Genomic DNA, 14813 nt, shown 5'->3' with positions numbered 1-14813 from the left:
AAGACTTGGCAATATTCAACCTTTATACTGACAGCATGTAAATAATCAAATCTGGACCAGACGAACCAGTGGATGATATTATGAGCACAGCCCAGGCTGTTGGGGTCATATGGCATGCAATCAGCCATGTCATGTCTCTCCAGTCAATATAGTCGTCTCATGACAAGCAGAGGTTGCTATGGTAAAGGTCGACCTTCTTAATAAGACTTCACCCAGAGCTGATCCAATGGATGCATCTATCACTCCACTCATTGTTCCCTCACCCCTTCGTCACTCTACACTCACCGGTGGCTGGATTACCCTGCAGTGAAACTGATGGGGGTCGGGCGGTCCCCTCCTTCATACAGTTCAAGTACACACAGCGTGCATGGAAGGCATCCATTAGGGCTTTAAGGCTGTCATTCAGCTGACTGGATGAGATTTGCTGGAAAAGAGAGTGACTGAGTTTAGGTTTACACCGTTTTTGCCATATTCCAGCAATATCACTGCAGGGGACACCAGAAATGGGCTTCACACACTGTGCCCATGTGGAGAATCAAACCCGGGTCTTCGGCGTGACGAGCGAACACCTTAACCACGAGGCTACCCTACCGACCCTGGAAAACAGAAGATGGAAACTTGATCCGTTTATCAAGGCTCATGATACGCTTTCTGCCACTGCCACAGTGTTTAATCACATATTATCATTCACATTAGCTATTGATAGTTTTGGTCAGATAGTCAATGTATTTTCACTTTTGGACCTTTACAAAGGTGATGTATTTATTTTATTTTCTAGTACAGTGCAAATGAAATATACTTTTCTGCAAAATTGAAATCTGAATCTGAGATCAGGGATCAGCAATCCTAATTCCTTGTAGGGCTATCCAGAGGTCAAAGTCAAGGTCAAGGTTAGTCCCACTAACCTCCCAGGTGAAGTAAGGTATTACACCGGTCTTGTTAGGTTACCTGCATTCATCTTCCCTGAGGTCAAGTTCATTCGTATAATTCAGACTCACCTCCTTGTCAAGGTTGGGTTTCTCACAGGCATCTATCCTGCGGTCAAGATCATTAAGGTGCTGCATCAGTCGCTGAGCCTGGGAGTTACTGTTAGCAACTTCAGCCTTGATTTTCACTGAGTGTTAGTCAGCCATCTTGCGATCTTCTCCATGAAGATCAGGTCAAACATGTGACTCTTAAACCTGTGGACATCAAGTGCGTAATCAATACACAATGACTCAATCAGAATATGACCTGTGGCTAAGGACAACTGGCAGGGTAGTTCGCTATCTGTCATTCAAAAAGCAATCCTTATGACCACCTGATCCTTATGTTAATTTGTACTCATTCTGTTGGAGACCTCTTTCCTAAAACACTACAGATCAGAGCCAGAGTCATGAAGGATAATATCTCTACATTGTATCCTTAAAATGGAAAGGAAACATACGCAATATTAATTACTCTTTATATCTTGCACAGATTAAAAGGGGGGACAATATTCTCATGCTTATTTCTGAATATGTCTTTACACTGTAATAAATACAGTATGCAGACGGGCTCTGGTTTACAATTAATTTCAAGCAACCTATGCTGTAATATAAGGCAGCTTAGTAGATTGTGTGGTCAGGTGAGGTGAAATGCTCATATTATCAGTCACTGGTTGCAGTTCCAACCTGTCCTCAAACTCTATGGCAACTTTAGTGGCCTGCTCCAGTCTCTTGGACTCCATTCCTTCCAGGTCAGACATGATGGAACCTTCTGACGTGTCAATCTTCTGTGACATCTTCTCCAGTTTCTTCCGATACTCCTCGATCTCATCAGGGCAGAAATTACCTCCATCTGAGAACACCCTGCATTAACACACAAAACATGGATCAAGGAATGAAAGCACCCTGCAGTGACAGGGAATGTAGATCAAGGAATGAGGACATCAAATCAAGGAATGAGAACATCAGATCAAGGAATGAAAACACCCAAGAATGACATGGAACACAGATCAAGGAATGAGCACATCAGAACAAGGAAAGAAAACACTCCTATTCTTCTCTACATTCTGTAGGTTCATCCAGTGACAATGTCTACTTGGATCTACTCACTTAAAGGACTTGATGAACCTGGCATTAGACTCGCGGAGCATCTGGAGTGTCTCGTCAAGGTGCTGGCGGAACTGCCGGAGTGATGTGCGAATCACAGACATGAACTTGTCCAGCTCCACACTCAGCTGGTTCTGCAGAGCCACCAGCCTGAAGAGAAAGAGAGTTAGTTTAAGAGGTTAAAATTAGTTGTGACATGGAGTTTCTCCTGAAGATTTCACAGATTTGTTTTAAGATACTTGATGTAACTGCTACCACATTCCAAGGACGTACAGATTACCTGTCCAGAGTCAATTAATGGTGCTAGCTTTTAGAGTGTACTTTACACCAATTATCCATAAGGATAATATGAGTACCATCATATTCCTATGATGGTACTCAATTATTCCATACTACCTTGAAGATTTTGTCGCATTGATAAAGATGATTTCCAGAGCTTCGATATCTTCACGGAACTTCTGAGCAAGCTTGTTGTGTTCATGACTCATGCCGTTGAATCGATGGCGGAGCTCAGAGAGAGCCTGCTGGATACCCTTACAGTGACGGGCGACACGTTCAGAGTGCATCACTAGCTCAGCTGCAATACAGAAGGGATGACTTTACTGGCTACCTACTCTTCTGTAACTACACAGAAAGAGTTTCTATGACAACCATGGAGACAATGATTGTTGTTACAACTAAACAAACGATGGTTCTTCTGACAACTACAGAGACAATAATTATTCTGACAACTAAACAAACAATGGTTCTTCTGACAACTACAGAGACAATTATTGTTCTGACAACTACACAAACTATGGTTCTTCTTACAACTACAGAAACAATGATTGTTCTGACAGCTAAACAAACAATGGTTCTTCTGACAACTACAGAGACAATGATTGTTCTGACAACTACACAAACAATGGTTCTTCTGACAACTACAGAGACAATTATTGTTCTGACAGCTACACAAACAATGGTTCTCCTGACAACTACAGAGACAATTATTGTTCTGACAGCTACACAAACAATGGTTCTTCTGACAACTACAGAGAAAATTATTGTTCTGATAGCTACACAAACAATGGTTCTCCTGATAACTACAGCGACAATGATTGTTCTGACAACTACATAAACAATGGTTCTTCTTACAACTACAGAGACAATTATTGTTCTGACAGCTACACAAACAATGGTTCTTCTGACAACTACAGAGACAATGATTGTTCTGACAGCTACACAAACAATGGTTCTCCTGATAACTACAGAGACAATTATTGTTCTGACAGCTACACAAACAATGGTTCTTCTGACAACTACAGAGACAATTATTGTTCTGACAGCTACACAAACAAAGGTTCTCCTGATAACTACAGAGACAATTATTGTTCTGACAACTACAGAGAGAATGATTGTTCTGACAACTACAGAGACAATGATTGTTCTGACAACTACAGAGACAATGATTGTTCTGACAGTTACATAAACAATGGTTCTTCTGACAACTACAGAGACAATTATTGTTCTGACAACTACACAAACTATGGTTCTTCTTACAACTACAGAGACAATGATTGTTCTGACAGCTACACAAACAATGGTTCTCCTGACAACTACAGAAACAGTCATTGTTCTGATGACCACACATACAATGGAGGTTATGACAACTATAGAGACAATGATTGTTCTAATGACCACACATACAATGGAGGTTATGACAACTACAGAGACAATGATTGTTCTGACAGCTACACAAACAATGATTGTTCTAATGACACACATACAATGGAGGTTATGACAACTATAGAAACAGTCATTGTTCTGATGACCACACATACAATGGAGGTTATGACAACTATAGAGACAATGATTGTTCTAATGACCACACATACAATGGAGGTTATGACAACTATAGAGACAATGATTGTTCTAATGACCACACATACAATGGAGGTTATGACAACTATAGAGACAATGATTGTTCTAATGACCACACATACAATGGAGGTTATGACAACTATAGAGACAATGATTGTTCTGATGACCACACATACAATGGAGGTTATGATAAATGGTCATGACAATTGACAGATACTGAGCACATTGACAATATGGGGATAAGGGTCAGTCCTGGGCCTGTTATTTGAATCTAGGGACCCCTAAATCTTTGTTTTTTAACATTAAGGCTGTTTCTAGGACCCCTTGACATTAATGCATAATTCCAAACGCTGTAGATATGTGTATCCTACAGAACATACCTCCTCTGACATTGTGGACGTCGAACTCGGCCCGCCGGGCTCGGGGCTGGTGCAGATGGAGGCGGAGATCAAGCTCACTGTTCAGCTCCTCACACTGATGGAGACAAGGACAGCAATATAATACCCAACAAATGTCAGACAGAACCCCAACATATATAGGACTAGTGATAGTGAAACAGCAGTAGATGAAGGTTTCATAGAGATCTGTTGTCTGTGAAATTCTTTTGGTCATAGATACTTTCCATTAGAAAAGACAGCCAATACATAAGGAGTAAAATCAACAGATCAGGGCCTAGATTTTCGAAGCTCTCTTAGCGCTAAGATAGTTGTAAGTGCCATACATTAACATTAACTTACGACTATCTTAGCGCTAAGAGAGCTTCAAAAATTTAGGCCCTGGTTTGGATTCAACACTCGGCAACATTCCAGTAATTACAATATTCTGTTCAGGACCAGACAAAGCAACTGTTGATACTATACTACTCATCAAAAGTTTAGACTCACTAGTGTAAATGTAGCCACTTACCTCAGTCAACTCTTTTTTAAGTAAAATTGATATTTTAAACTTATCCTGGCTCATAATCTTTTGCTTATTGCCTTCCTCTATGCGAATGTTAGTGGAACACTTGAATCCCTTGTAGTTCCCTAAAGCGGACGTAAAAATTCACTCACCCACGAGTTACCTCCCTTTTCCCATGCAAACAGTCATGTGACCAGCCATACTTGCCACTCTCTCCTAAATATAGCCCATGCACTTGGATCTACTGTGAAATCCGAAGTGTCTTCAGTGGGGAGGTTGGGAGGGCTTGACCTCATGAGTCAGGATAAGTATAAAATATCTATTTTACTTTAAAAATTACATATTTTTCCTTATCCTGACTCATGATCTTTTGCTTATAGAATCCGATGGATTGGTGGTGGGTCAAGCCACTTCGTGCATTCATCAGCTGTCCTTAGATACGTCCTGTATCCCCCCCATGGGAACTGTGTAACAGCATTTCCTAGATCCTATTCTTCCAACTTCCGTTATAACTCGGGGGGACCATAATCTTGTCTTACTTCTCTCTCAGGCAAGTGAATCTTCTAGATTTGTGTGGATTTTAGATATACTACTATCTTCTTTTTACTAGTTATCTATAACAAACCATAGATTATGATAAGATCGCTATCATAAATGAGATGCGACCCCTTAAGGTACAGGTAAGATCGTTACCCGTACAGAGTCTAAATCACTCATGCCAGTCTAGTCTAGACTGTGCGCATGGACTTTCAAACTAATACTTTTTCGTAGTAAAAGTTATCAACAAGTCAACGTGATAAAGGGTGAGATTTCCAACTCAGCGCCTTTGTGGAACTGTTAGTTGTTGTGCTACAACAAGAGGCCCAAACTGGTGAATGCCTGAGACGTCTATGGTGGCTATGTCTCTGAGGTAGTGGTTGGCAAACCCCCGTATCCGACTCCAAAAGCAGCCCTCCATTATTGATGATATTGAGCAATTTCCATGCAGAGCTAGTGTAGACACCAGTGCTCTGACTTCATGGTTGACCAGGTAGTTGATTCTTTGAAATAAAATCCCATCTAAGTCCTAGATGTACTGCAGCACGATGTCTCGTGTAGAATCTAGTTTGTCCAAAATCCAGCGCATGTATCTCTGACATTCGAGCTGCCAAAGCTAGGGCAAGGAGGAACAGAACTTTCTGTGTAAGTAGCTCGAAGGTAGTCTGTTCTAGAGGTTCGTAGGCATCACTCATGAGATGTCGTAGAATTCCGTTCAGATCCCAAGCTGGTGCTCTGAATTTCTTTTGCTGGTCTTCCAGTTTAAAAGAGCATAGCAGAGCAAGTAATTCAGGTACTTTCGTCAATTTGATGCCTGTCTTTATAGTGACGACTGTACTAATCGCTGCCAGATATGTAGATAATGTCGAACCTTTTAAATGCCTTGTATTTCTAAGGTGACATAGATATTCCGCCACTTGAGGATGAGATGCTTTCATAGCTGTGAAGCCTTTCCACCTTGCATATTGTTCAAATTTCTGCCATTTGTCGTCGTACACATTGCGAGTTGATCTGCGTAACACTACGGTTACTGCTTTCGCTGCTCTGGCGGAGTATTCTCTTTTCTTTAGACAAGTTATGATACGGTCCACACGTGTAACTGGAACATCAGTGGGTTCCCGTGGACTTGCTTGGTGTGCGGATGTATGAGCAGGTTCGGCCATTCTGGTAGTTTGAGGGTTGGACTTCCGAGTTCTCGTACTAGATCTAGGAACCAGACTCTCGCTGGCCAATAAGGCGCGACCAAAGTCAGTAGCACTTGGGTCTGTTTGCGGAAACACGTATGCAGTTAGTCCTTCCCATGATATGCTCAGTGCATCAATTGCCCAGGCTTGAGGATCTGGTACTGGGGAGACGAATGTCTGAAGTTGTTTGTTGAACCTCGTGGCAAACAGGTCTATGCATGGGGATCCTATTTCCCTTATGATGAGCCGAAATGCCTCTGGGTGGAGCATCCATTCCGTGGGTGACGGATGAAGTGGACGAGATAGAGTGTCTGCTAGTACGTTCTTGGCTCCTTGTATGTGACACGCCTTTAGCCAGATGTTTGCTTCCTCCGTGATGTTGAACAACTGGAATGTGAGTTGAAGTAGGCTTGGTGATGTCGTTGATCCTTGCCGATTTATGGAGAATGCCATTGTTGAGTTGTCTGTGTGGACCATCAGCCTTCTGTTGATCAGTGAGCTCGACCAAAGTTCTAAAGCATTTATCACGGCTTTCATTTCCAGCAGATTGATGTGAAGATGCTGTTCTAGTTTCGACCACTTTCCTGATGCTACTTGGTTGTTGAGATGAGCACCCCATCCTTGTAGTGATGCATCTACGTAAAGGTGTGTGTCAAAGACTGGCTCTTGTAAATAGGTCCCTCCGCAGACATTCGACCTGTGAGTCCACCATAGCAGGTACGTCTTGAGATTGTCTGGTAGCGAGATCAGGTCGATGCTGTCCTGATGTTTTGCCAGGAAACGCTGCAACGGGCGTAGTTGTAATCTTCCTGTGTGAGTCAAGTCCTGTGCTGAGCTTAGTAGACCAAGTAGACACTGCCATGTTCATAGTGGTAACGGAGAGATGGCTGCTTCTGGAATCATGGCTTGTATCATGACCCAACGATCTTCTGGGACCACAATTCGATTCTGTGTTGTGATAAATCTTATTCCCAAAAATTGAAGATCTTGTTTTGGTTCCAACTCTGACTTCATCAGGTTCACTAGCCATCCCAGTTGTGTGAGCAATTTGATTGTGAAGTTTAGCTGCTGTCTGAGTTGACTGGCATTTTGATGAACCTGTATCCCGTCATCCAGATAAAAGGCACTGCGTAGACCTTGATGATGTAGATAAGTGACGATAGGCTTGGTTATTCATGTGAATAACCACGGAGCTGACGATCTTCCAAACGGTAGGACGTTCCATTGGAAGTGCTGACCTCTGAATAGGAATCTTAGATATTTTCTTGATTCCAGATGTATTGGGATGTGCAGATATGCATCCTGAAGGTCTATGCTGGTCATGTAATCTGCTGGACGGACAAGTTGTCTGAGTTGAGGTAGGTGGATCATTTGGAACCTGTCTGGTTTGAGTAGATAGTCTTGGTTGAATTTCCTCATGTTGTAAATCAACCTGAATTTCTCTTTGGAATTCTTCTTGGGTACTAGGAAAATTGGGGAGTAAAAGCCTGGTGTGAGGTGATGTTGATATATTCTTTCTACCCGCGTTCTTGGTTAGAAGCGAGTTGATGGCTTCTTCTAACTTGTCTGCTTGCTCGTCTGCATAGTCCAATACTATTGGTCTGTGGGTTAACGGTGGTGGGGCCTTGAGCTGCACTCTGTACCCTTCTCACAGTACTTGTGAGATGAAGTCGTCCTCCAATATTCCCCAATTTTCTCAGTACCTTTGTAGACGTCCACCCACTGTCGATGGTTGTACAGGAACGGCTGGGGATGGAAGTGTCGTTGTTCCAAAACCCATTTTCAGCGTCTAGCTCTTCTAGAACCTCTGGGATTACGTCTTCTCCCAGGGTTCCCTCTGTAGTTTCCGGATGGGCGACAAAAAGAGCTCTTCCCGCCCCTGAAGCTGGAGTATTTCTTCTCCTTTGCCTTCTGAATACTGGAAAACTTGGACTTGTTGCTGTACTTCTCTGAAGTATGGTCGAATGACGTTGGCCAAAGTGTCTATAGACTTGATCATCATGACTTCTTTAAGTCGTGAGTAGCTTCCTTAGCAGCTTCATCAATCCCCCATCCGAAGATAGTAGGCGCCGCCCAAGGAGCTCTTAGTAGCGGTTGGGTAAATCTGTTACTCCAGGAACAAGATGCTAGTAGACCCTGTCTACATAATAAGGTGAGACCCGCCGACGTTGAGGCCAAGTGATCCGACATGAAGTGTTGGTCCTTTTCCTGAGTTAGTAGAGCTGATAGGATCATCCTATCCTCTTCCGACCGTGGACGAAGCGTTCGCGAACGCTGAGGTGTTTTGTGCGTCTACTTCGCTGATGTTGTCTCCGATGACTGACGTCTACGTAGTTGGTGGTTGGTCATCAAACAGCTGAGCAGCTGTTGTAGTTGCGTTGCCGTTCTGGCAGGTCTAATAGGTACTTCAGGTAGAAGTATCGGAGGGTCAGCAACACGTCTGCTTCGTCAGGCAGGACAATCTCTTCATTAAAAGACCTCTGATGTGTTGTCTTACTGGGATGAATTGATTTCGACAAAGATCTAGTTGCAGATGACTTCTTCTGCGTCGCAGATGATGAAGACGTCTTCTTCTTATTCTGCGATGTCGTCAACTCGGTCGTAGCAGACCTCTTCTTAGACCCAGTAACAGACAACTGCCCCTGCAACGTACTCGGCAAAGCACCTGAATTATGTATTTCGGCAGTAGCAAACAACATACGGTTACCGGCTTGATCTCCGGATTTATCAACAGTGACTTGTGATGACTTCCTCACCCGATCCATCGCACGTCTATAGATGTAAGACAAATATTGATTAAATTGCAAATTTGATAAATCAATGCAATATCTACAACGCAAGGTGGAAGAACATGGATTAATGCATGACGGGCATTGGGGGTGAGGATCAGCCACTGACAGCCGGAACCTGCAAACACTGCAAGATTTCATCAAATGTAAACAACTACATAACGATGAAATATGTCACAAAAGACAAAATAATTTCTTCAATTTTTTTTACATATATGCAAGCTAGTTACTACCGAAAAACCATACACAGCGTAATTTTGATATAGGATCTAAATGTAAAGGATATAATACCGCATACGGGACTCCAGTGCTCGTCCAACCATCTGCTTGGGCGATGAAGGAGATAGTGGCAAGTATGGCTGGTCACAGGACTGTAACATTCACGTAGAAGAAGTGGGGAAAAGGGAGGTAACTTGTGGGTGAGTGAATGTTTTAGGGTACTGTTTCCGCTTTTAGGGAACTACAAAGGGATTCAAGTGTTCCACTAACATTCAAAATTTTGATAGAAGAAAGAGATAAGCAAAAGATCATGAGTCAGGATAAGGACAAAATCTAGATTTTGCTAAATATTCCATAATGTTTAAGGGTACTGCAATTCATCTGCATACAGTTTGCAGATGGTTGCCCTTAAGTTAGTGGAGAAATTCATCTTCGATGTAACCGTATATATATATATATAAACATAACATATAGTGAGTGCTAAAGTCTAACTTTTGATGGGTAGTATATGTAAGAGTATGAAAACAGACATTCAAGACCTATTTACTCTGATGCCAAGCATAAGGTATCGGGAACATATTTCAACCTTCAAAAGACAAAAGACTACAACAAAAATCACTAAATGTAATGTCCTGACTATCTTGAGTTAGTGTGGTTTTATGCCGCTTTAAGCAATATTCCATAACATCATGAGGGAAACAAGACTCTGTTATGGCTGAACAGATCCAGAGCACATTAAACTTTGTGACTATGGTGTACCTTGGCCACGACGACGCTGCTGGCTCGCTCCGCAGCCTGAGTCATCCAGTCCTCCAGGTGGTTGAGGAAGCTCATCCTCATCCTGCAAGAAACCACTGTACGGTGAGGACACAAATGGAAAACTGGTGTGCAGACATGACAGATCTCCATGTTTAATCATTCATCAAACAAGATTCATTCTAGTTGACAAAAAACAGTCTTTCTGTGAGAATGCAATGAAGATGTTAATCACGAAAAGCTGTATCAGATAATTGTTGCATCCTAAAAACAAACGCTGAAAATATTCACATATTCAGATATGCTGAACAATGCATATGTTTATCAATTCCCAAAGTGTTTGAAAATGTAATAAAGTTGAATAATTTCTAAGAATCTAGATCATCATAAACCCAAATTTTAGAAACATGAACTGTTTTACTAAAAGCCTGACAAAACTTTTATGCAGCTTCAAACAAAAGTGAACCTTACCGTTTAGAGGTAAGAGTTGTCTCCCTTCAACCATGCAGCAAAGCTGCGTTTGAATTGGTACTCTAATGAAATGAACCATACTAACCTATGAATTTAGTACAGTCTGTGACTACAGCCACATGTCCATACCTTAACACTAGGATCTACTGACAATAAAGTCAAATGACAGGCTTAAGTTGCCCCTGTTCAATCAGGAAAAAATGGGTACCTGGTGGAATAAGTAATCCGATTATTCTTGTGCCGCATAGGAAGCTTGGGTTATCTGGGGTAATAATGTCCATTATCATCTAATGCAGGGTGTTATCGGTGCAATAAAGCAATCTGATAAACTTGGTATCCAAATCTGATAACTATGCAAATAAGGTCAATCCACGAACTACTTTCACAAAACTCCATACACGCAATGCGAATCTTAAAACGTTTCATTGATGACGTCGTCGCGAGTTTACATTGTTTGTAAACAAACATGGCTGCCCCCATTCTCAAAATTGGTGATTCTGTAAGAATTGATGACCGAGGTTCTGCAGTCGTTACTGCAGTAATTGACTTTGGAAAACATGAAACGGAGTACTTCGTTCAAATTGAAGGTACGGATTATGAGGTACGACTGAAAGGCAATCGTCTAAGATAGGTACCAACCAAGGATTTTGATCTATCGATCACAATACTGATGACGGATCCGTTCCGTCAGGTATCAGAAACTGATATTGATGAGGTGATTACCCGCAGTGAAAATAGAAACACTGCCAGGAAAACCCTGCCCAATTTTGTTGTTCTTTTTAGACAGAAAGATCTCATTTTAAGCATGAGTTATGTTTGCACTGTATTAGCGACTAGTCACAACTATATGCCACAGTCATGAACGACCTTCACCTTGGTGTACCGCTAAGTATTCTTACGCGAATGCTCGATTCTCTTCATATAAATTCACGTACGATTTGCTTCTATTTTTAGAGTAATTTTAAGAATGACATTACATGATAAAGAGATTATTAACCTCGTGTGTTTCCGTATCATTAAAATCATATATTAGGAATAAAAATTATGTATTATGCTCGCCAAAGGCTCGCTTAATACAATTTTTATTCATAATATATGATATTAATGATACAGAAACACACGAGGTTAATAATCTCTATTTATGCTGTATGCGCTTAGAGTATGTCCCTGCCGCTTGGAATTCAGCACTATATAAGTGACCTTATTATTATGTCGAAAGTCAAAAGTGCCCAAACTCGAAGTAAGAACATCGCCTGACCTATATCATGTTTACAGTATTGCAGCAACATCACGCAATGCATCAGGGGGGACTGAACCAATCAGCTTTTTAAGGAAAGAACAAAAGAACCAGTTCTGGATATTTTCAAGTTTGTGAGTAGTTATAAAGTAATTAGAGTAAGAAATGTAAAATACTCTCAGAATATTGGAAAGGCTTCTAAATCATAAACCCAAGAGAGGGTTCGTGGCTGGAGGCCCCAGTCAGGTCTCCATCATTCATTTGTTCTTCGTTTTATGGTTGATTTTTTAACTTTGTACTCATCATATCATGGCAGCCTAAAATAAACATGTCTGGACCAGACAAAACAGTGATTGATATAACGAGGGATGTCACGGCCAGGTATAACATGATCCCTGATTGGATGTCAAGGGGTGCAAAGGTACCCTGCCAAAATTTAAATTTTCGAGTTTATTATTCTGTTTTGGAAAAAAATGTCAAATACATGAGTTAGCTGATTTATTCAGAATCGGTGAGTTTACAAAATATTCTTACTTTTTTTCTGATTTCTATGAGGAGCGAGGAGGAAATGTCGACATTCTTGATGTATTCTGGCATGTTGTCATCATTGGTCTGTTCTTCTGTCATGAAGGCTGGGGTTAGCGACCTCTTAGTGGGCGTGGCCGGCACTGACTTTGGGCTGGCCTCACTGCTCAGAGGTATCCCATGTTCCCCAGCGACTGTCAGCACGTAGAAGGTCGTTCCCCGTTCTGTTGACAGTACCTCACTGACAGCCAGAGGCAGCTGACTTGAAGACTTCTGAAAATGACGGTAAATAATCTTAAACAACTAGTCAACAATATCGGCCAACATACACAAACGCCATGTATGGACTAACAGTTTGTACTACTATGCTTCAAAAGGGGCACACAAACCGAAATAGTTACAAACATAAAACTGAAAGATATTCTGGCCATGTCCCCCAACTGTCTGTAAGTCTTTGCATCACTAAACAAGGACATACATAACAGCTACAAGCTCCAGTTATCATAACCTAGCCAGTTACCACATCAAACTTGAACTAAACGTTAGGATTCAAAAACACTCATCCCAGCACACAGCTCCCATGGACTACACTAGACCAAAACAATCCCCATTTCTTTTGTCTTGAATAAATTCTTGTTACATAGGTATTTTCTTGAGTATCTTTAAAGATACAGCTATTTAGATGCAGGTGGGCAGAAAACATTTCTTCAGTGAGTTTGTTATGTTTCCCCCTATGCAAAGACATTATCATCAGCATGTAGCACCTTGTCAACCAATCCAGACTGTTAGTACAAGGGGCTATCAAACAGTTTTGAGCCTAAAATACTTCTGATATGTGCATGATAAAAATAACTGTATGGCATTGAAGGAATAGAGAATACTAAACGATGTCCCGTGTAATACCATATTTATGAAATGAGTGAATGATTTGGTATCTAACGAGCGAAAGCGAGATATAGTATTGTATTGCAATACGGGATATAGTTTAGTATTTTATTTATTACTCACCCAACATTAGCAAAATAATATCGAGCAAAGTACCTTTTTCCTAAGAATTCAACGAGTGTGATGACTCTCAGCTTTCCGCGAGTCAAGCAAGGTCTAATACTATTGTGACAGAGGTATTAGCATTGTGACATCATAACTGTAAACCACTTTGGCGTCATACGTACGACATCACGCGATGGTATTACACAATGTGTAATAACATTGTAAAATTGTTAAACAGTGATATCTTCAACGGGTGAGTAATAATGGTTTATATCATTCACATAATGATAGTGATTGACAGCAGTACAACTACTGAGTCCCATGGGGTACGAGTACTGCATGGTACTGCTAACCAGCGCTGTGGTCTGGCTTAATATCTTTGGAGTTTCATACCCTGCCTATACAACTTCTAAAATGCCTCTCAAAGAAGTTACCATGTACATATTTCATGATTTAACCATTGTTTAAACATTACAAGGTATTTTATCTTAACTTGGGCTAGTGAAGCTTTTATGAACAGTTCTAACTGTTTTGACTGTTTTTCTTACCAGAACAATTACTATCATATAAAACATATGTAGACCTGTACTTCAACTAAATAAATGTAAAATCATTCTGACATCCACTCTTTAAGCCCAAGGGGGCATGCAGTGGGAACATTGTTAATCCTAAGACATATAGTTTGATTCCTGTAAAACTGTGGTATGAAAAACAAATCATAGTCCATACATTCACATTATAATCTACAGAAATGACTGCAATGCATAATATGTTTTGGTTGGTTATTTGATAACAGATTCCTGTATTATATTTGATTATTTTATTGTATACAAGGTAAGAACAGAATTACTGTTACCTTCTACTACTTGCCATCTGCCTTGCAATACAGTCCAGCTACCTGTACAACTGGCCTATGACAGCGAGGTACACCTTGAAATGGTTCTTTAGAAGTCTGTGTAAAAGACTTCTTTGTCAACTAGACTATTTACGGCTCTCACCATATTCAACAGACTTTAGTGTTATTATGTGGACAATTTTGAGCTGGACCTGACAGAATTTTACTTTGGTTTCAGACTAGTGATTTCAATAGTAGACTTAGATCACCTCAAACTATGAACTGAAACACCCACACTGTTTCTACCCATGGATACCAGCTTTTAGGAGATAATCACTATCAGTCAAATGTTTGGTTTATTAAGTATTTGTTGATATGCAGTTTAATCTTTTGAAACTGTTCCTGTCAAATGAAAGTTCCCATGTGATGTCTTTCAGG

At 40.9% G+C, this 14813-nt stretch overlaps 1 protein-coding gene across 1 annotated transcript in view; it reads right to left on the bottom strand.

The window, feature by feature from the left end:
• Window positions 1-288: 288 nt before the first annotated feature.
• LOC124290011 (coiled-coil domain-containing protein 180-like) overlaps window positions 289-14813 on the bottom strand; it is a 66612-nt gene continuing 52087 nt past the window's right edge. The window contains exons 7-14 of the mRNA XM_046726689.1: window positions 12561-12823; window positions 10321-10402; window positions 4313-4406; window positions 2469-2649; window positions 2076-2222; window positions 1653-1829; window positions 999-1181; window positions 289-424 (exon numbers count right to left, since the gene is read on the bottom strand). Of these exons, the coding sequence (XP_046582645.1) occupies window positions 1112-1181; window positions 1653-1829; window positions 2076-2222; window positions 2469-2649; window positions 4313-4406; window positions 10321-10402; window positions 12561-12823 (1014 nt within the window). The 3' untranslated portion in view covers window positions 289-424; window positions 999-1111. The remainder of the gene's footprint in view (window positions 425-998; window positions 1182-1652; window positions 1830-2075; window positions 2223-2468; window positions 2650-4312; window positions 4407-10320; window positions 10403-12560; window positions 12824-14813) is intronic.

This window comes from Haliotis rubra, unplaced genomic scaffold (genome assembly GCF_003918875.1).
Source record: "Haliotis rubra isolate DU_JTF1 unplaced genomic scaffold, ASM391887v1 Scf455, whole genome shotgun sequence".
NCBI lineage: Eukaryota > Metazoa > Mollusca > Gastropoda > Lepetellida > Haliotidae > Haliotis > Haliotis rubra.
Note: the sequence above shows the minus strand (reverse complement) of the source record. Positions and strands in the feature narration are given on the sequence as shown.